At 47.3% G+C, this 19,583-nt stretch overlaps 2 protein-coding genes across 13 annotated transcripts in view; one reads left to right on the forward strand and one right to left on the reverse strand.

Moving 5' to 3' along the window:
• LOC308464205 (uncharacterized protein) overlaps positions 1–19,583 on the forward strand; it is a gene marked incomplete at its 3' end in the record, with an annotated part of 365,536 nt that overhangs the window by 223,354 nt on the left and 122,599 nt on the right. The window lies entirely within an intron of this gene.
• SORBS3 (sorbin and SH3 domain containing 3) overlaps positions 1–19,583 on the reverse strand; it is a 78,042-nt gene that overhangs the window by 24,359 nt on the left and 34,100 nt on the right. For 11 of the 12 annotated variants that reach the window (XR_013979716.1, XM_080982387.1, XM_080982389.1 and 8 more), the window contains exons 7-10: positions 18,141–18,179; positions 10,823–10,916; positions 2,494–2,593; positions 2,022–2,081 (exon numbers count right to left, since the gene is read on the reverse strand). Coding sequence is in view for 11 of the 12 variants with exons in the window: in XM_080982387.1 (XP_080838513.1) it covers positions 2,022–2,081; positions 2,494–2,593; positions 10,823–10,916; positions 18,141–18,179 (293 nt within the window). In the remaining variant the exon portion in view is untranslated. The remainder of the gene's footprint in view (positions 1–2,021; positions 2,082–2,493; positions 2,594–10,822; positions 10,917–18,140; positions 18,180–19,583) is intronic. The other variant, XM_080982382.1, reaches the window with a different exon arrangement.

The following is a 19,583-nucleotide window of genomic DNA, read 5'->3' on the forward strand; positions in this document are numbered from 1 at the left end:
GATGGAATAAGAGATTCCAGCTCATCGTAATTTACTATGAATTAGCAGCATTCTGATGCCAGGGATGGAGGAATCTCATTTTCAATTTCTCTCTCATTTTTCCAATGATAAAATTCAGTTCTCACCCCATTTCAGCATCAGTTTGTGATTTTTTTTTAAAAAAAAGTCATCACAAAAACTCATCATTTCAGTGTGCATTTCTAATATACTAAAAAAACCACGCGTTACAATACATTTTTATGCACTTTTCATGAATTTGTGCATGTTTTTGCCTAATATACACATTTATGCACATAGTTTTGGGTTGGACAACTGCACTGCAAAATTAGGAGAAGTGCAAATTTTAAAGGATGGCTGTGTTTCACTTTGCATATTGCTTTGGAAAGTGTCAGTTAGGTAGATTTGAATGCAAGCTGCACTAAATGTCTCCCCCAACCCACCCGGCACATAGCCTAACTGGCCCCCTCCCCGGCCTTCAATCCTCTCCTGTTGTGAGTAGATCCTAACGCTAGCACATCATGATGAGCAATTCAACAAGCAGCCATGACTCAAGACTGGCTTGCTGGCAACGGCTTGTTACAGTGCCACAGTCCTGATTTGTATACCCCATTCAGGGGTATGTGAGCAATGTGGGTGTTAAGAATGTCTCAAAACAAGGTACATCTCTGTACGATTATGCCAAGCTGAGCCTTCTCTGCAGTGGTGCCCTTGTTTTAGAACTCTGTTTAGAAAGGTGTGCCTGGCACCAAATCTTTTATCTTCCAGGGACCACCTTTTTTACCCCTCAGGCTTCTCACCTCTGTGGTGCTAACTTGAATTTGATATGGCTGGGCTGCTGCTGTGCATTTTATGTGCCTGAAAGTTTTTTCACTGTTGTGGAAACTTGCATCACACATCTGCTGAAGTGGACTCCAGTCCCTAAAAAGGTATGCCCCAGTAATCCTACTGCTCTTTTCAGGTCCCACAAAACTCTGTTGTTTTTGCTGCAAGACTAACACAGCTGCTCCTCTGGAAGTCGCTTCTTAATGTGCAGGCGCCAATCAGGCCTCAAGCAGCTATTAACCATTTCGTTGCAGGCAAGTCAGAACAAGAGTTATAGGGTGGCAATTTAGGGTGATTGCAAAGGCAATGAGATGGGTAGCTTAAACATTACACCCAAAGCGAGGATGGCCTTGATTTCTGGCAGCAGCAGGGGCCGACACACATTGCAGTGAAAGGGAACTATAATGTCATAATGGCAAAGGTAATGAGGTGCTATATCTAGAACCACATATACGCGTGATTCAACAAGAGTGCAGAATGTAATACTAGATGCAGGATTTGGCTTCTTGGAAATATCATTTTTTAAATTCAAAACAAAGTCTCAAGTCCTTATGGCTCCAGGTGTAGCTTTGGAAGTCCTAGATGCTGGAGGCTACTTCTGGGTTGCCCTGCTGCATTACCTGCATAGCTTCCTGCTGAAATAACCCAACCCTAACCCTAACCCTAATTGTGCTTCATTCGCACAATTCACACCAGTCGCAGAAATGAGTATTTCTTTATGTGGAATCAGAATGGTCTGGATGCAGATTTTAAATATTTTAGTGTGGGGTGTGCATGACCCTGACTAGAGCACACAAGGCGCACCTGGTTCTGTGAGACCTATTTGGGGACCACAGCAGCAGGGCTCCTGCTCTGAATGGTGACCTAGAGCATTCTTCCCCATCCACAGCATGCAGATCTTGGCAGTGCATCTGCAGTGCGGAGGACCATCTTGAAGGCAGAGGAGGGGGGAGAGGAAATAACAAAGAATCCTACTCCATGGAAGCCAGTAAACACAGCTGCTCTCCGGCAGTCTTGGGAGAAGCCAGCAGGGAGGATCTCAAGCACAGCCCCATCCCCTCCTCCTGGCTCAATGAGTCTCCACGCTAGCTTCCCCCTGCCCCCAAGGAAGTGCATAGCATAGGCTTGGCTGGATCCCAGGTCTTGCTTTGCGACCCCAGGCTACGCATGCCTCACCCTTGGCACTGCAGAATACTCACCTCAATGGGCGGGGAGGGGGGGCGGCCTTGTGCTGAATATGCAGTGAGGGGCTTCGAAGGCTGCAAAGGGCAAATCAAAGCATCAGTAAAGAGGCTGCTGTATTGGAGGGAATCCTCAAGCAGGACACACATCCCTTGGTCTGAATGAGGACTGTTGAGAAGGGGGAGGAGGGGGCGAATGGCTGGGATTTCCCGCTTCAATAAGTTATTCTCCATATGTTGCAACCATTGTTCCACATCCTTGCTTTCAAATATGAGCACAAAGAGTTGTGCAGTGTGACACTACATGTGAACAACGTGCCTCACGGAGTTCAGTGGGGTTGACACGCCAGGAAATGTGCAGAGCAATGCAGTCTTGTCCTTCAGACAGCTGACTGACAATATGTGATCCAGTCCAGACACAATCTGGGTCTACTGCTAGTTCAGTCACAACTAAATCCAGGCACAACTAAATCCAGGGAGGCTTGCATACCGAGCTGGGATAATCGAGGATGGATGACTTCCCAGGTTCATAGTCAAAAATGCTCTTGGGCTCCATGGCTGCTGCAGCATCAGCTGCTTCCCAATTTCTCCTGCAAGAGAAAGAACAAAATCTCAAAGGGGCTGTGAGTCACTTCTTGCACCTGTGACTCTCCCCCCGAGTCTTCAAAGGCAGGCAAGACACATTTCAGCAGGGGCTGCTGCAATGGATAGCCGTGTTGTGCCCTGGACTGGAACATAGGAAGATGCTTCCTACTAAGTCAGACCATCTACCTCAGTATTGTCTACACTGACCGGAAGGGGCTGGTCAAGCTTTCAAGCAAGGGACATTCCCAGCCCTACTTGGAAATGCTGGGGACTGAACCTGAGACTCCCATCGTCTGCTGCCTGAGGCAGCTGCCTCACTCCGCCTAATGATAGGGCTGGCCCTGCTTCCTCTGCCCTCTATGCCTTTCTTTCAGGGGGTGTCCTTTGCACACACATGGCAACATCACGGGACTGTTGCAAAGCAAATGTTGCAAAATGGCCATGAAACCACTGCAGAGCGCACTTCTGTACCACCTGCAGTGGCGGAGGAAGGGGGGTGTGGTGAGCGCAGGCTGCCCCGGGTGACATCTCTAAGGGGAGTGAAAAATTGGCAAAAATATGTTTTCAAAAGCGGGGGGCTCACAACACTTAAAAATAAATAAATAAATAATGTTATTTAAAACGTGCACACGTGCCACTGGGAAAGAAGGATGACCCGCCAGGGGCCTGACGCAAGGAGGTAAACAAACAATAAGACCCTCCCCCGCCTCATTTTGCCTGCCTGTTCGGAACCCCAGAAAGGGTGAATCCTGAGGACTTCTGGCGAGGCAAAGTGGTGGGCACACAGTGGTGCAAAGCTCAAGGGCAGCCAGCACCAGCTGCACTGCCTAGCCGATCCCTGAGCCGTAAAACCTCCTGCCACAACCGCCGCGACCAGAGGGGAGCCGGGGGTGCCCACGCAAGGACCAAAAAGGCGACCCAGAGCCCGCCAGCGGCCTCTACCACACTGGGAACGGGAGCGCTGGACCTGTGGCCCGACGGAGCACAGGGGCCTGGAGGCAGAACAGGAGGCAGCCCTCACCGTTGTGAACAGGCGGGCAAGCGGGAGGTCGGGCAGGCGCCACGCTGGCCTTCCTTGCGCTCGAGAAGAGGCCTGCCCGGGAGCCAAGCGCCAAAGATAAGCCTCTCCAACATGCAGCCCAGCGATGCCCGCTGCTGCTGCCACTTCCCGAAGTGAGGTAGCTGCTGTCCACCTCCTGATTTAACCTCCGTCGGGCCGCTAACGCTGGCTTCGCCACCCTCCTCTCGCGCACCTCGCAGAGGGAGAGCAAGGAGGCATGGACAGAGCTGCGTTAACCAAGAGGCAGCTGCCGTGCTTGGCTGAAGATCCCCAGCCCGGCAGGAGGCGGCGAGAGCTCCGCGGCCACACGTACTTTTGGTGGCGGGGAAACAGGGCAGTGCACAAAGGAGCCCTGAGGGATCCCTTGCGTGCCAGGGAGCAAAGTGCCTGAAGGTGCCACGATCGAGGCTGACTAAATATGTAGCAGAGCCCAAAGGAAGTTCCAGGGTGCCCATAACCCCAAGCCTACCCCAAGCCGCCGATGGGGAGGGGGGTGACAAAACTTTTCCCGCAGCAGCTACACCTCTGACCACCTGACCTCATCTCAGAACCAACGGTCTGAGTGGAGGAAGCTCCTGCATTCAGCTGCTGGTGCTCAAGTGATAAGTCATCAAGTCAAGATATCAAGGACCCATCTACACCAATTGGTCTAGCAGCCAATTGCTCTGCCAAGCAGAATTCCAAAATCCACTTTCTGCTGGCATGCTCCACAGCTCCCCCCAGGGCACAGTTGGGCACTGGAACACACATAGATTCAGATGGGTGTGTTATCCTTTACAGAGCCTTTCAGAACCTAAAGAAGCAAAATGTGTGCTTGCCATTTCACCTGTTTGTTTTAAGAGCAGCCAGTGCCCACCAATCAGGACTGAGACCACAGCACCCAGAGGTGGGGAGTCAACCAGTTCCTCCCACACTGTGGTCCTGACAAAAAAGACCTCCTGCCCAGATCTGCAGTTTGTCCTGAGAGAGTAGCTGAAATTGGCATCAATAGCAGCTTACATGTGTACTTTTAAATCAGGCTGTAGTCTTCCTTCCTGCTCTCACACACCCTGTGACGGCTATTGTTTATTTCACATAATGTCTAGTATGGCGCTCATACTTCCTAAGTCACAGTGAGGCTAACTATCCCCAAGTTACAAAATGCAACTGCAGGGGGCACAGCTTGCCCCTTAAGTTTACAAATCTTCCCCTTCCCTCATTGGCCACATCCACAGCACACTGCCTCCGAACCCACCAAAAAGCAAGGTGGCTGTGTAAGTGACTTACTTTCATTTTTAATGCTCTCAGCATACATGCACATATTCCCTATTTTATAATACCTCCTGGGAACTATAGTTTGGTGAGACAGCTGAGAAAGAGGATCCTTAGCTCTCCCCCAGGAACTATAATACCCAGGTCCCCTCAGAAAGGGAATGGATGTTAGGGCTGCTAACATATGCAGAGTTTCTAGGGAGAAGTGGGACTTGCTTCTGAGAAAATATGCACAGAATTACAAATTGTTTTTAAGCCTGTATTGTAGATTAATCCTAGGAAGATGCATCCCTTTGTCTCCCTTGATGGGTCTAAGGTGGTGGTTACTGAAGCCGGGGAGGATTTTTGTTTGCGGGAGGGGGAAAAGATTTTAAGAAGATAAACAGTCATGCAAAAGTATTCCCCTCCCCTTTTTGCCATTGTTTTATTTAGGGAAGATAATGGGCTGCAAGTTAAAGCTGCTGGTTCCCCTGAGAGATAGAGAGAGAGAGAGAGAGAGAGAGAGAGAGAGAGAGAGAGAATATGAATGCAGGAAAATATGGGCTGCAAGTTCATGACAAGACGGCCCTCTGGGCTCTCCTGAATGTTCCTCACGCCCCCCCCAGGGGCCACAGCACACGGGCTGAAAACCAAGTGTTAGGTCGTGGGTTGACATAGCAGCCGGCACAGCGATTTCTTCAAGTAGCTCTTTATTATGGTAAGCTGGAATAGAACTGACTGCGAACAGCTCAGCCGGCCTGTATTTATAGGCAGCCGGCTGTCAACATTGTAACCACAACAGCCCAGAGTTCCCGCCTAAAATAACAGACGCGGACCTGAGTGAAAACTATCTACAGACCTGAGTGAAAACTATATACAGTATCCCCCTGTTGGCCCAGGGTGAAACTACACTACATAACACCCCTCCCCACCGAGATAAGGCGTTAGTTACAATCGTAATGGTTTCCTTATATACAGCACTACGCGTAATGGTTCAATTAAGCACAAAAGCATATCGGTTACATTTCCCATACTTAGACCAACAGTGATACCTGTCCAACAACATAGTCCTTTAAATAAGTTGGGCGCTTGGAAACTCTGCCAGACCGCCGGGGACTGGTAGCCAAGTCCGGAGGGCCACACAGTTCTCGCTGAGGCTGTGGTGCGACCCTAGGTGGCGTTGGAACCAACTCCCCTGGATCCGCTGCTGTGGGTGGAGCCTCCGCAAGTGGAGTGGTCTGAGTCTGTTCTGAAACGGCTTGGTTCGGCTCCACGCTGGCAGCTTGCGAGGGAGGTGTAGGTGGGGCCTCGCCATCTGTACGTGTCTCTTCTGGAGCCGCAAGCGCAGTTGGGGGCACCTCGGTAGTGTCCAAGTCCCCAACCCTGCGCCTAAGCTGGTCTATGTGCCGTCGCCACAAGCGTCCGTCTTCGAGTGCCACCTGGTACGAGCGAGGTCCAGTGACTCCCACTACTGTGGCTGGCACCCAAGGGATGTCCCCCACATAGTTCCGGGCAAAGACCTGGTTTCCTGGGACAAATGACCGTGGTGCGTTGGCACAGCCTGGGGGTTCAGCCACGGCAAAGTCTGGGTGTAGCCGGTCGAGCGGTGACCTGAGGCGGCGGCCCATAAGCAGTTCAGCAGGACTCCTCCCTGTGGCCGCATGAGGGGTGATGTGTTGCACGAACAAGTATTCGGCGACCCGCTCATGCCAGTCTCCCCGGTCCAGGCGCGCCAGTGCCTCTTTTGTCGAGCGCACCATTCTTTCCGCTTGCCCGTTGCTGGATGGATGAAAGGGTGCCGTTAGGGCATGGCGGATGCCCAGTCCCAAAAGATACCGCTCAAACGTGCCTGACGTGAACTGCGGTCCGTTGTCAGAGACAAGGACATCAGGACACCCATGCGTTGCAAACAGGCCTCGCAGCACCCGGATGACAGCTTCGGTAGTGGTGGAGGGCATCAGGGCGACCTCCAGCCATTTGGAATAGGCGTCCACCACTACCATAAAGGTCCGGCCGTGAAAGGGGCCAGCCAGATCGATGTGCACCCTCGACCAGGGTGTCTTTGGCGTCTCCCAGGTGTGTCCCTTAGCTGCCGGTGGTGCAGGCCTCGACTCCTGGCACGCTTGACAGGCGGACACCCAGGCAGTGATGGCATCGTCCATATTAGGCCACCAGACGTAACACCGAGCCAACGCCTTCATTTTGACAATTCCCGGGTGGCCAACGTGCAGAGCCTCCAGGACGCGCTGACGGAGTCCCTGGGGAATCACGACGCGGTCTCCCCACAGCAGGCAGCCGCGATGAGCTGAGAGTTCATGTTGTCTGGTTGCGAAGGGCTGGAACTCCGATGCAACAGGCCCTTGTGGCCACCCCCTCCACACCCAGTTGAGCACCCGGCTGATGGTGCGATCCTGGGCAGATGCGGAGGCCACAGTGGCAGCCGATACAGGCGCTGCCGGAAGATCCTCAATCAGAAGGAGCGATGAAGCTGGAGCCGGGTCTTCCACAAATGCTGGAAGAGGGCAACGGCTGAGGGCGTCGGCATGGCCCATCGATTTCCCCGGGCGATGGATGAGCCGGTAGTGGTAGGCAGCCAGGAAAACAGTCCATCGCAGCATGCGTGGTGAGAGGACCGGTGGAGTTGGACGATCACCGGCGAGGAGGCCCAGGAGTGGCTTGTGGTCAGTGATGAGGTCAAAAGTCCTGCCATAGAGGTATTCATGGAACCTCTTCACTCCAGCCACAAGTGCTAATGCCTCCTTGTCGAGCTGGCTGTAATTCCGTTCCGTCGGAGATAGTGTCCTGGAAAAGTAGGCGAGCGGTGCTTCTCTTCCATCTGGAAAACGGTGACTAAGGACAGCACCGATGCCAAAAGGTGAGGCGTCGCAGGCAAGGACCAGCGGCCTGGATTCACTGTACTGTACCAGCACACTGTCTGAAGAAAGGAGAGCCTTGACCGCGTTGAAGGCCGCCGTCTCCCGATGACCCCAGGCCCAAGGCGTCTTAGTGCTAAGGAGTCGGTGAAGAGGCTCAGCCACTGTGGCTTTGTGGGGCAGGAACATGTTATAAAAGTTCAGCAGCCCCAGGAATGCCTGCAACTCCGTTTTGTTCTTTGGGGTGGGGGCCTGCTGGATAGCGCGGATCTTGGATGTGGTTGGATGAAGACCGGAGGCATCGATAAGATAGCCCAGGAACTCTACCTGTGGAACGGCGATCTGGCACTTCTCCCTCTTTACCTTGAGCCCGGCCTCCTGGAACCTGGTCAGCACGGCACGGAGGCGCTCGAACAGCTGCTGGTGTGAGTCTGCAGACACCAAGACGTCATCAAAATATGGTACCACGCCCGGAAGCCCTTGCAGGAGACGCTCCATAAGGCTTTGGAAGATGCCAGGAGCCACACTCACCCCGAACTGCAACCGGCGGCAACGGAAAGCCCCCCGGTGGGTGACGATCGTCTGGGCTTCAGCAGTGGCATCATTGACTGGCAGTTGTTGATAGGCTTGGGCAAGGTCCAGCTTAGCGAAGACCTTACCCTCACCCAGGGAATGCAGCAGGTGTTGGACAACAGGAACCGGGTAAGCGTGCTGCTGAAGTGCCTTGTTGATCGTGCACTTGTAGTCAGCGCAGATTCTCACCGACCCATCTGGCTTGACAGGCGTGACGATGGGGGTTTCCCACTTTGCGTGGTCAACCGGCTCCAAAACTCCTTGGGCGATCAGTTTGTCCAGTTGTTCGTCCACCTTAGCCTTGAGAGCAAAGGGAACCCGGCGTGGCTTTAGCTTGATGGGGGCGACTTGTGGATCAAGGCTAAAGGAGATGGGCGTACCTGTATATTGGCCCAAGGTGCCGTCAAAAACCTCGGCAAAGTCTTTGACCAGACCCTCAGTCTCTGCGTTAGAGATGCAGTTGATGCCGGTGACTTCCAGGCCGAGGGCATCAAACCAGTCTAGCCCTAGGAGGCTTGGCCGCTGACCTTCGACCACCACCAACCGGAGCAGGCCCGAAAAATCCTTGAAGGCGATCCGGAACCGGCCAACGCCTACCACGGGAATGTCGTTTCCCTGGTAGTCTCTCAGGTGTACGCGGTGAGAGTCGAGTTGCCTTTTGGACACTCTGGGTACCAGTCTTTTGATGGTGCTCCATGACACGATGGACAGGGCAGACCCGGTGTCGATCTCCATGTCACATGGAGCTCCTTCAATGAGCACCGTGACGTTCAGCTTGCGTCGCGTAGGCGAGTCGGTTTGGCCAATCGTGGTTCCAGACGGGCAGCGGCAGTTGGTGAGAGCGAAACAACTTTCCTTGGCAGACTGGAGTGAAGACTTGGACTTGCGAGTCGATGAAGGGGGGGTGTCAGACGGAGCCGATCGGCAGACCTTAGCGATGTGGCCCCTTCTGGAACACTTCCTACAGATGGCGTCTCTGAATCGACACTTGGCACGGGAATGGTTGCCTCCGCAGCCAGCACATTCCGGTTGGCCCTTGGACTTCTGTTGGAACTTCCTGCGCTCCCGCTTTGTCTGGTGCACGTCATCGTCTTCACTGGAGGATGCCTCCTCACTGCTGGCCTCTTCATGATGCACCGGAACTGGCTCCCTAGCAAGACGCGGGCTGCTGGACTTGCGGATCTCCTGGGCGGAGCGTTCAGCAGCTTCTGAGGCCACAGCCTCCTCAATGGCTTTCTGTAGCGTGAGGTCTGGCTTGGCTAGGAGGCGCCGTTGCAGATGGATGTCCCGGACCCCGCAGACGATTCGATCCATCAGGGCATCGTCTAAGTCTCGGAACTCACAGTGCATGGCAGCCTGTCGCAGGGCGGTGGTGTAGTTGTTGATTGACTCCCCCTCTGCCTGGTTCCGGTGGTAGAACACATGGCGGGCAGCAATCTTGGACGGCTTTGGTGCGTAGTGGTTGCGGAGCTTCTCTTGGATCGTGTCCCATGGTGTTGCCTGGACTGCTTCAGGCGCAACCAACGCTCGGGCCGTCTCAAACACCTCAGGCCCACAGAGGCTGAGGAATAAGCCCCGCTTCCGCTCCTGTGATACTTCTGTCAGCTCGTTGGCTTGGAGGTAGCAGTCGAACCGAGCGAGGTAGGAGTCCCATGATTCAGAGGCTGGCGCAAAAAGCGGTAGAGGCACAAGTGAAGCCATGATCCCGATGCCGGCGTGAAGGGCGATGGATGGAACACAGTGCTCTAGCCAGAACAGTCAGCTCTGAATTGGTTCTGCCCAGTGATTTCGCTCAGTGATTTCGCTCTGTGATTCAGCTCAGTGATTCAGCTCAGTTCAGAGGCTGGCCGCATCTGGCTGTGCTCTGATGTCCATCCATCCCATCCTCGTCGCCAGTGTTAGGTCGTGGGTTGACATAGCAGCCGGCACAGCGATTTCTTCAAGTAGCTCTTTATTATGGTAAGCTGGAATAGAACTGACTGCGAACAGCTCAGCCGGCCTGTATTTATAGGCAGCCGGCTGTCAACATTGTAACCACAACAGCCCAGAGTTCCCGCCTAAAATAACAGACGCGGACCTGAGTGAAAACTATCTACAGACCTGAGTGAAAACTATATACAGTATCCCCCTGTTGGCCCAGGGTGAAACTACACTACATAACACCAAGGGTCTACCCTAAGGCAATGCTGGGCAACCTGTAGCCTCTGCCTTAACTTCAAAAGGCCTCTGCAAGTTATTAGGTTAGCATTGTCTGGCAAGAGGAACCTGTCTCTAATCCAGCAGCCTGCTCGGGGGGGGGGGGGCATGTGGTCCTTTACTTCAAGGGTGAGGAATCTTCTCCAGTCCAAGAGCTATATTCCCTTCTGGGGAATCTTCCAAGGGGTCACACTGCCCAAGCAGAGAGGCCTGGGGGGCTCATTTGGCCTCTGAAGTTCCTCGCCCCCAGTTGACGGAATAAAGGTTCCCCACGCAGGCCTCTCCCTCGGGGCTGCACTTACCAGTCTAAGCCATTCTGTCGATGTCTGAAGCCAGGGCTGCTTGACGCCAGGGCTGCTGGTGGGCTTTTCTGCATGAGCCCCGGAGGCCTGTGCCCTGAGAAGGACAAAATGAGAGCTCCCTGGAGCAGACAGGCTTCTTCAAGGGACAGCTGTGTTTCTCCTGTTCGGCTGCTTCTCAGAAACCCCATGCGCCCCCCACACTCTTTCGGCCACCAGCTCCTATCACTCCTGACTATTGGCTCTGCTGGCTGTGGCTGCTGGGAACTGGAGTCCATAATATCTAGAAGACAGGAAGCTACCAGTCTGCTTTGGCACACATTTTAAAAAGAAAAGCCTGACTAGCTTTTAAGACACCTTTTAACTGAATAACTTTTTAAAGAAATGCCTGTAGCAACTGATATTATGAAGACTTGTTTACCCTAAATAGAATCCAATAAAAGGGACTTCCGGGTCGGCGCCATCGATAATGGCGGATTCCCTCTGAGTCTCTGAGGGACTGGCTCCGCGGGATCGGGTCCTACCGCTGCGGCGAAGCGGGGGCCCTTTAAAAATCACAGGCGGGTGAAGCCTGTGAATGTGGGGAGTCGACGGGCACCTTTTGCGCCCCCCCCAGTCGTGAAAGGACCCTTTTTAAGGGTTCGGGAGCGAGACGGGGTGAGCGGCGCAGTGCTGAGAGTCGACTGCTTCTTCCGCAGAGTGAAGCCGCATAGCCGTTATCGGAGAGCGCTGACTTTTTCCTGGGACAATTCGACGTTGAAAGCAACTACCCGTGAGTAGGATTAAATTGGATTTAAAGGAAAAAATAAGCTAATTCAGCACCGAAGCGGGAAGGTACAAACAGGAAGTCTGCCTTCCTTTCTTGTAGATAGATCAAAGCAAAGAGACTGTAAGCGGAAACTGGGAAAGACGTTTGAAAAAGACTGAAATCGCAACATCAGGAAAACGATCTCCCCTCTGGATTGCAGGAGAGGAGGGGGGAAATGTTTGAGCTGTACTAATCTGCAAAAAAATAAGGGAAAAGGAAGTTAAAATCCACCGTCTAAAACTTGGGAACGGACTGCCCTGAGATGAATGCCGCTCTGTGAAAAGCCTATCTGTAAGCAGAGGACTTTTGACAGCTAACTCTGCTAAAGAGATACAGTGTTTCTGGACTTCTCCTGGTTCTAAAGTAACTGTTTAAGTGCAACTGAAACTGTTGTTTTTAGGTGAATTGGGGGACTTATAAGGACCATTTCCCCCCCTAAAAGTTGCAAGCTTTGGCTGTTACTGTGTCCCCCTAGAGGAGGTTTGACATTGCTACAATAACAACTGGGTTAGAGGAAAATTCCATTTCAAAATAAACTTTCAACCGTGGGATCGACCTTGAATTCTCATGAGAGTGTTATGGCAGATGGGATAGGAAAGTTAGAGCTGGCGCAGGAAAAAACTACTAGGTCTGGCAGACCCTATCGGACAGACACTGCGCAGCAGCGAAGGGCTTCAACATCTGGAGCATCTGGAACATCAGGGGCTGCTCCTCCACAGGTTAAACCAAAAGTTATGTCGTCCGAAGACGTTTTGGCACATGCACTTGGAAAAATTAATGAATCTTTGGAAAATTTAGCTAAGCAGGTAGCTGAGACAAATAAACAAGTAGCTGAAGCATCAGTTAAAATTGACCTGAATACAACAAGCATTAATAATTTGGGACAGAAGGTGAATACCAATACAGAGTCTATTGAAAAATTACTACAGGAATCTGCTTCGACCCGAAAGATAGCTGAAGAAGCAAAAGATATAGCAACTGCTACTCAAGAGAAGATACCACCGGTATACAAGCAATTGGAGAACCACGGTTTGACACTGTCTATGATTGAATTGAAAGAGAAACAAAGGAATCTAAGAATCAGGGCTGTACCAGAACGTGAGAAAGATAATTTGGCTGAATTTCTTACACAGGAATTTACAGATTTTTGGCAACAGGATTTAGGGAAGGAAGAATTTAAGATAGTGAATGCATTTAGACTTGGAAGAGGACAAAGGAGTAACAAGGTGAGGGACTGCTTGATTACTCTTCGAACAAAAGAGGAGAGAGACAAAATTTTGAATCTGCACCATCAAAAGACTTTGGAAATTTACGACTCAAGTGTGGAGATATTTAAGGACATTCCAAAACATCTTTTGGACTTAAGGCTTAACTACAGAGACCTAGTTGCCCTGTTGAGAAGAAATAGAATTATCTTTAGGTGGGAATTTCCTCAAGGCCTATCCTTTAAATACAAAGGAAGAAAGATAAAAATAAGATCAGTCAACGATAAAGATAGGTTTTTGAAAGATTACGAAGAAGATCTACAGAAAGAAGCGGAATCCGGAGAAGAGCCAAAAGCACTGGAAAAAGGAATACTAGACATAGCAAATTTATCTTTTGGATTGCACGGTCCAAAGAAAGAGACACCATCAACAGAACAAGAACAGACACTTGGCTCAGTTGGAGGCAAAGTGAAGTAACCCCATCATGGCTCTGCAACTGTTAAGTTGGAATTGTAATGGTTTGAACTCTCCTCGAAAGAGAAAAAGTGTTTTTCATTTACTAAAAAAGGAACAATTGGACTTGATTTGTTTACAAGAAACACATGTAACAAGGCTACACAGGAAACTACTGATTAATAAAAGATTGGGACAGGAGTTTATCTCATCTGACAAAGTTAAAAAAAGAGGAGTTGTGATATATGCAAAGGAGAGATTATTACCGAAATTAATTTTTAAAGATGAACAAGGTAGATTTTTGGCAATCGAAATTCAAGTTCAAGGAGAGAAATTTTTGATCGTAGGAATTTATGCACTGAATGAGGGGAAATCTGAATTCTTTAAAAAGTTGCATGAGATCTTATTGGACTATTTGGATTACAATCTGATTTTGATGGGGGACATGAATGGAGTAGTATCTACAAACATGGACAAGGCACAAAGACAGGTAGTTACCAAGGATGGTAGACTACCGAAAACATTTTTTGAGATGACAGACTATGGATTTAGTGGACATTTGGAGAGTAAAGAACCCTTTGGGAAGAGAGGGAACCTTCTTCCCTGAAGCCAAGATGACATGGACTAGAATTGACCAAATATGGGTAACTAGAGGAATGGCACCAAAGATAAAGAAAGTGGAAATCTGCCCAAAAACTTGTTCCGACCATAACACTGTAAGGATGGAGATGAAACAAATATCAACTGGCTCCTTCAGATGGAGGATGAATGACACCTTATTTAGAGATGAAGAAGTGTATAAAAAGGCCCAAAAAACTTTGAGAGACTATTTTGAAATAAATATGAACACCAATGTAGAAAAAAGAGTAATCTGGGATGCAAGCAAAGCTGTCATGAGAGGGTTTCTGATACAACAGAATGCAATAAAGAAGAGAAGTCAAAATGAGAAGAAAGATAAAATTTTGGAGAAAATAAAAGAAAGTGAGAAGAAACTGAGAGCAAAACCAAAGTCGCAGGAGATTTTGAGAGAAATAAAATTATACCAAGTACAATATATGGAAATGAAGAATCAGGAAATAGAATGGAAAATTAAACAAATGAGACAAAAAACATTTGAATCAGCTAACAAATGTGGGAAATTGTTGGCCTGGCAAATGAAAAAAAGACAAAAATTAAATACTATAACAAACTTAGAAGTGGAAGGAAAGAATATACATAACCCAATCGAGATTAGAAACTGTTTCCAGAGGTATTTTAAACAATTATACACACAAGGGCCACAGAAAGAAATGGACATAGACCAATTTTTGAAGACAAATGGATTACAAAAAATCTCCCAAGAAAGCAAATTAATGTTGAACTATAAAATATCTGAACAGGAAGTAGAAGGTGCCATTCAAAATATGCAATTGGGCAAATCTCCAGGACCGGATGGGCTGACCTCTAGATATTATAGATCTTTGAAAGAGTGGCTATTACAACCTTTGAAGGAAGTCTGCAATGAAATATTGGAAGGGAAAAGGGCACCAGAGTCGTGGAAAGAGGCGTACATTACACATACCGAAAACAGAGACTGAAAAGACTCAGCTTAAGAACTACCGCCCTATATCGTTACTTAATGTGGATTACAAAATTTTTGCAGACATTTTGGCCAAGAGATTGAAAAAAGTATTGATGGATGAGATCCATAAAGACCAAGCGGGCTTTCTCCCGGGAAGACACTTGTCTGATAATTTGAGGAATATAATTGATATTTTGGAAAAATTAGAAGTGAATATAAACACTAAAGCAGTTCTGATATTTGTGGAGGCGGAGAAAGCCTTTGACAACATCTCTTGGAGTTTTATGAAGAAGAACCTACAGGGGATGGGGGTAGGCCAAGGTTTTGAAAATGGTATAGGTGCAATATACTCTGAACAAAAGGCTAAATTAATTGTGAATAATGTGGTGACGGAAGAATTTAAGATAGAAAAAGGGACACAACAGGGGTGCCCAATCTCCCCACTGCTTTTTATATCGGTCCTGGAGGTTCTGCTGAATATGATTAGAAGGGACCGGTTGGTTAAAGGCATACAGGTTGGAGCCAAACAGTACAAACTGAGAGCATTTGCAGATGACTTAGTATTGACGTTACAGGAGCCAGAATCTAGTACTAAAAGGGTTTTAGAACTAATTCAAGAATTTGGTCAAGTGGCAGGATTTAAACTGAACAAGTTAAAAACTAAGGTTTTAGAGAAAAATTTAACACCGACTGAAAGAGAGAGGTTTCAGAATGAGACAGGTTTGACTGTGGTTAAGAAAGTGAAATACCTGGGGATTAATATGACAGCCAAAAATGGGAACTTATTTAAAGATAATTATGAAAAATGTTGGACGGAAGTGAAAAAAGATTTAGAAATTTGGTCAAATTTGAAGCTTTCACTGTTGGGTCGTATTGCTGTGATAAAAATGAATGTATTGCCTAGAATGCTGTTTTTGTTTCAAACATTGCAAATTGTGGACAAGATGGATTGTTTCAAGAAGTGGCAGAGAGATATTTCTAGATTTGTCTGGCAGGGCAAGAAGCCCAGAATAAAATTTAAGATATTAACTGATGCAAAGGAAAGGGGTGGATTTGCCCTGCCAGACTTTAAACTTTACTATGAATCAGCAGCTTTTTGCTGGTTGAAAGAATGGCTACTTCTTGAAAACACAGACATTTTGGACCTAGAAGGTTTTAACAATGTATTTGGATGGCATGCATATCTGTGGTATGACAAGGTCAAAGCGCATAAAGCATTTAAAAACCATATTGTCAGGAAAGCATTGTTTAATGTTTGGATAAGATACAAGGATTTACTGGAAAACAAAACCCCAAGGTGGCTGTCACCGATGGAAGCAAAAGCTCTGAAAAGGCTCAATATGGAGGCCAATTGGCCGAAATATTGGGAAATTTTGGAACAAGATGGAGATAGACTGAAAGTGCAGAGTTTTGAGAAACTAAAAAATAAAGTGCGAGACTGGCTTCATTATTATCAGATAATGGAGGCATATAATTTGGACAAGAAAATTGGCTTCCAGGTGGAAAAATCAAAATTAGAAACAGAACTGTTAGAACCCAAAACTAAGATTTTGTCAAAGATGTATAACTTGCTGTTGAAATGGAATACACAGGATGAAACGGTGAAATCTGCTATGATTAAATGGGCACAAGATTTTGGACATAACATTATGTTTGCTGACTGGGAACAGTTGTGGACCACAGGTATGAAGTTTACGGCATGTAATGCTTTAAGAGAGAATATTATGAAAATGATATACAGGTGGTACATGACCCCAGTCAAGCTTGCAAAAATTTATCACTTGCCCGATAACAAATGTTGGAAATGTAAAGAAACTGAAGGTACATTCTTTCACCTTTGGTGGACGTGCCCAAGGATTAAGGCTTTCTGGGAAATGATATATAATGAACTGAAAAAGGTATTTAAATATACCTTCTTGAAGAAACCAGAGGCCTTTCTCCTGGGCATAGTCGGCCAATTGGTGCCAAAGAAGGATAGAACCTTTTTTATGTATGCCACAACAGCAGCAAGAATACTCATTGCAAAATATTGGAAGACACAAGATTTACCCACTCTGGAAGAATGGCAGATGAAGGTGATGGACTATATGGAACTGGCAGAAATGACTGGCAGAATCCGAGACCAGGGAGAAGAGTCGGTGGAAGAAGATTGGAAGAAATTTAAAGACTATCTACAGAATTATTGTAAAATTAATGAATGTTAGAATGATGTTGGATAGAAATTAAGTGGTTTCCAGCTGTAATGCTTTAAGGGATTATGAAAAATGGGTTGTTAATAGGTAAAAATTTAATGTTACTATTTTAAGACTAAAGATTAGGATAAATAAAGAGGGTAAGGATTTGCTGAACCAACAAATTGAACTGGAATACAAAAAAGGGAGGTATGAGGAGGTCCGGGAAACAAGCTAAAGGAAAACAAGTAATGGAAAATCTGTGTGTTTTTAATTATTTTTATTTTGTATTTTTGTTATTTTATTCATTTTTATTGTAATACTTTAAAAAAGCTTAATAAATCTCTCATAAAAAAAATGAACAACACAAGATAACTGGGGGAAAAAAATAGAATCCAATAAAGGAGACATGTAAGTACAAAGTATTTTTTTAATATGATCCCATTGAGATCCCAAGATGAAAATTTGCAGATTGCTCTTAGAAATATTAAATAACTAATACATTGTTTGGAATCTTTTTATCATTAATGTTTTTAACACTTTTTAAAATTATAAATTTTGTAACTTAAATTTATAATTTTAAGTGTAGCCATCATGTGACATATCATATTAAAGCCTATGAAGTTCTGAAGAGATTGGTGTTTTTAGTTTTGACATATCTCAATCCTGGGGTGAGCCTTAAAGGTTTCTGTGTAGTCTGGCAAGGCCAAAATTGTCAATTTTTTTTGAAATTTCAAACCCTCATAACTCAAAAATGGAATAAGGTGAAAAAATTAATTTTAGATTTAAACTTAGTTTTGATCATTCAACAAGTATACAAAATATTAAGAAAATTAGATGACATGAGGTAAAAAAGTTGGATCACTTGATATGGAATGACCATGAGAATGGCCCCAAGATACATCCACAGCTTTCTGTTTTTCCTTGGTACCACTTCCTGACGAATAACTTCACATACACACACAGCCTTCTGCATTTGGGTTCTCCCCCCAACACAGACTCCCACACAAGCCTATGGTTGTTCCTGACACTATTTGGGAATCATCTGTCAGTGTAAAATTACTTGGCCATTGCCAAATATGACATCTAAGCTGCACAATCAGAAGCAGAAACCAATTCCTACCTCTAGAGTTGTAGGAGAAGTCCCAGTCCAGTTCTGATTCTGAAAGGAAAGGGAGATTTTTAGAGAGAACCAGTTCCAGGTTTGAGCTGGCCTAAGGGTCTCTAGCGAGCCTCTTTCCCTGCCATGATCACCTAGCTGTGCTGGCAATGCCATTCTCTTGGCTAGGGATGGACAAACCTGCCAGTCTCAGTTTCTCTCCATTTCTCATTTTCCCAACCTTAAGTTCAATTCTCCACATTTCTGCATCACTTTGTGGATTTTTATTTTAAAAGTCCTCATGAAAATCTGCTAGCATTTTAGTGCTTTCCCCTAATATATGCATTTTTGTATATATTATTTGGTTGGAGAACTGCTGAAAAGTGCAGATTTTGAAGGAAACCTGCATTGCGGTTCATGTATCATTTACCTGGTGTGAGTTAGCTAGGCTTTCATTCAAAGGCAAACCAAACCAAATTTCTCCCCATCCCTTCTTGTGATTTCCCACCATGCCCCACAGCTCTAGATTAGGGGCAGTGTGGCAAAGCAAAAGCGTTGCTGGGTCCATCTGTTTTGTGCTGCTCAGAATGCCAGGCCAAGAAATAAATAAAAATAAGGGGAGGGGAGGGGTCTAGGCACCTGCTCAAGGATAGCAGGTGCTGATTCCAGCCCCGTACACACTGAGAAGCCAAAGGGCACCCAAGCGAGGTCTCTGCTCAGAATGGAGCGTGTTGAACAAATAACAGGAAGTGGAGGAAGGAAGACTTCTCATCAAGTGCATGGCATGTGGCAAAGGATTTGGACCCTGGGGAGCCACTTTACAGGGCAGTGAACACAGAGCGGTTCAAAGGGAAATGTCGGCGGTCTGCGTTGTGCCTCCTCCTCCACCACTTGGTAAAGGCCATTGACTTGGATCATGGGCAAAGAAACTGACCAACCGATGGCCTCTGCTCACACAGCATTAATATACCTGGGATGGTGGGAATCCCTATGACCTGTTTAGTACTGTTTGGTCTGGCTCTCAACAACCCTGTAGGGTCACCCAACATTATCTCTACAAAAAGGAAGACACATTCCTCCGTAAGAAAAACTGCAATAATCCACAATTGAGCCATCTCTTTATTAGGACCAACCAAATTGTGACAGAATAGTGAGAAGCTTTAGAGTTCTTCAAAACTGGTAGTCAGAATGGGGGGCAGGGGTAGAAGCTGGCTTGATATTAGAGACACAAAGTGTGCATTTATTCATACTCTTAGAATTGAGTGAAAGAGGAGATTGCAGACTTAATAGGATTAGAATTTGGTAGGTGCCATTCAGGTTTCTGGCTGTACCTGGGACCAAGAAGCGAGGGGTAACTAGGGATGGAAGACATTTGGTTCCGTTTGCAATTGAAGGTGAACCGATCGGCTCCGCACATTCCAAAATAATACAAGAACTGAAACATAGCCATCCTTTGACACTGATGTT

Source organism: Podarcis pityusensis (assembly GCF_964106645.2).
Source record: "Podarcis pityusensis genome assembly, chromosome: 15".
Taxonomy (NCBI): Eukaryota; Metazoa; Chordata; class Lepidosauria; order Squamata; family Lacertidae; genus Podarcis; species Podarcis pityusensis.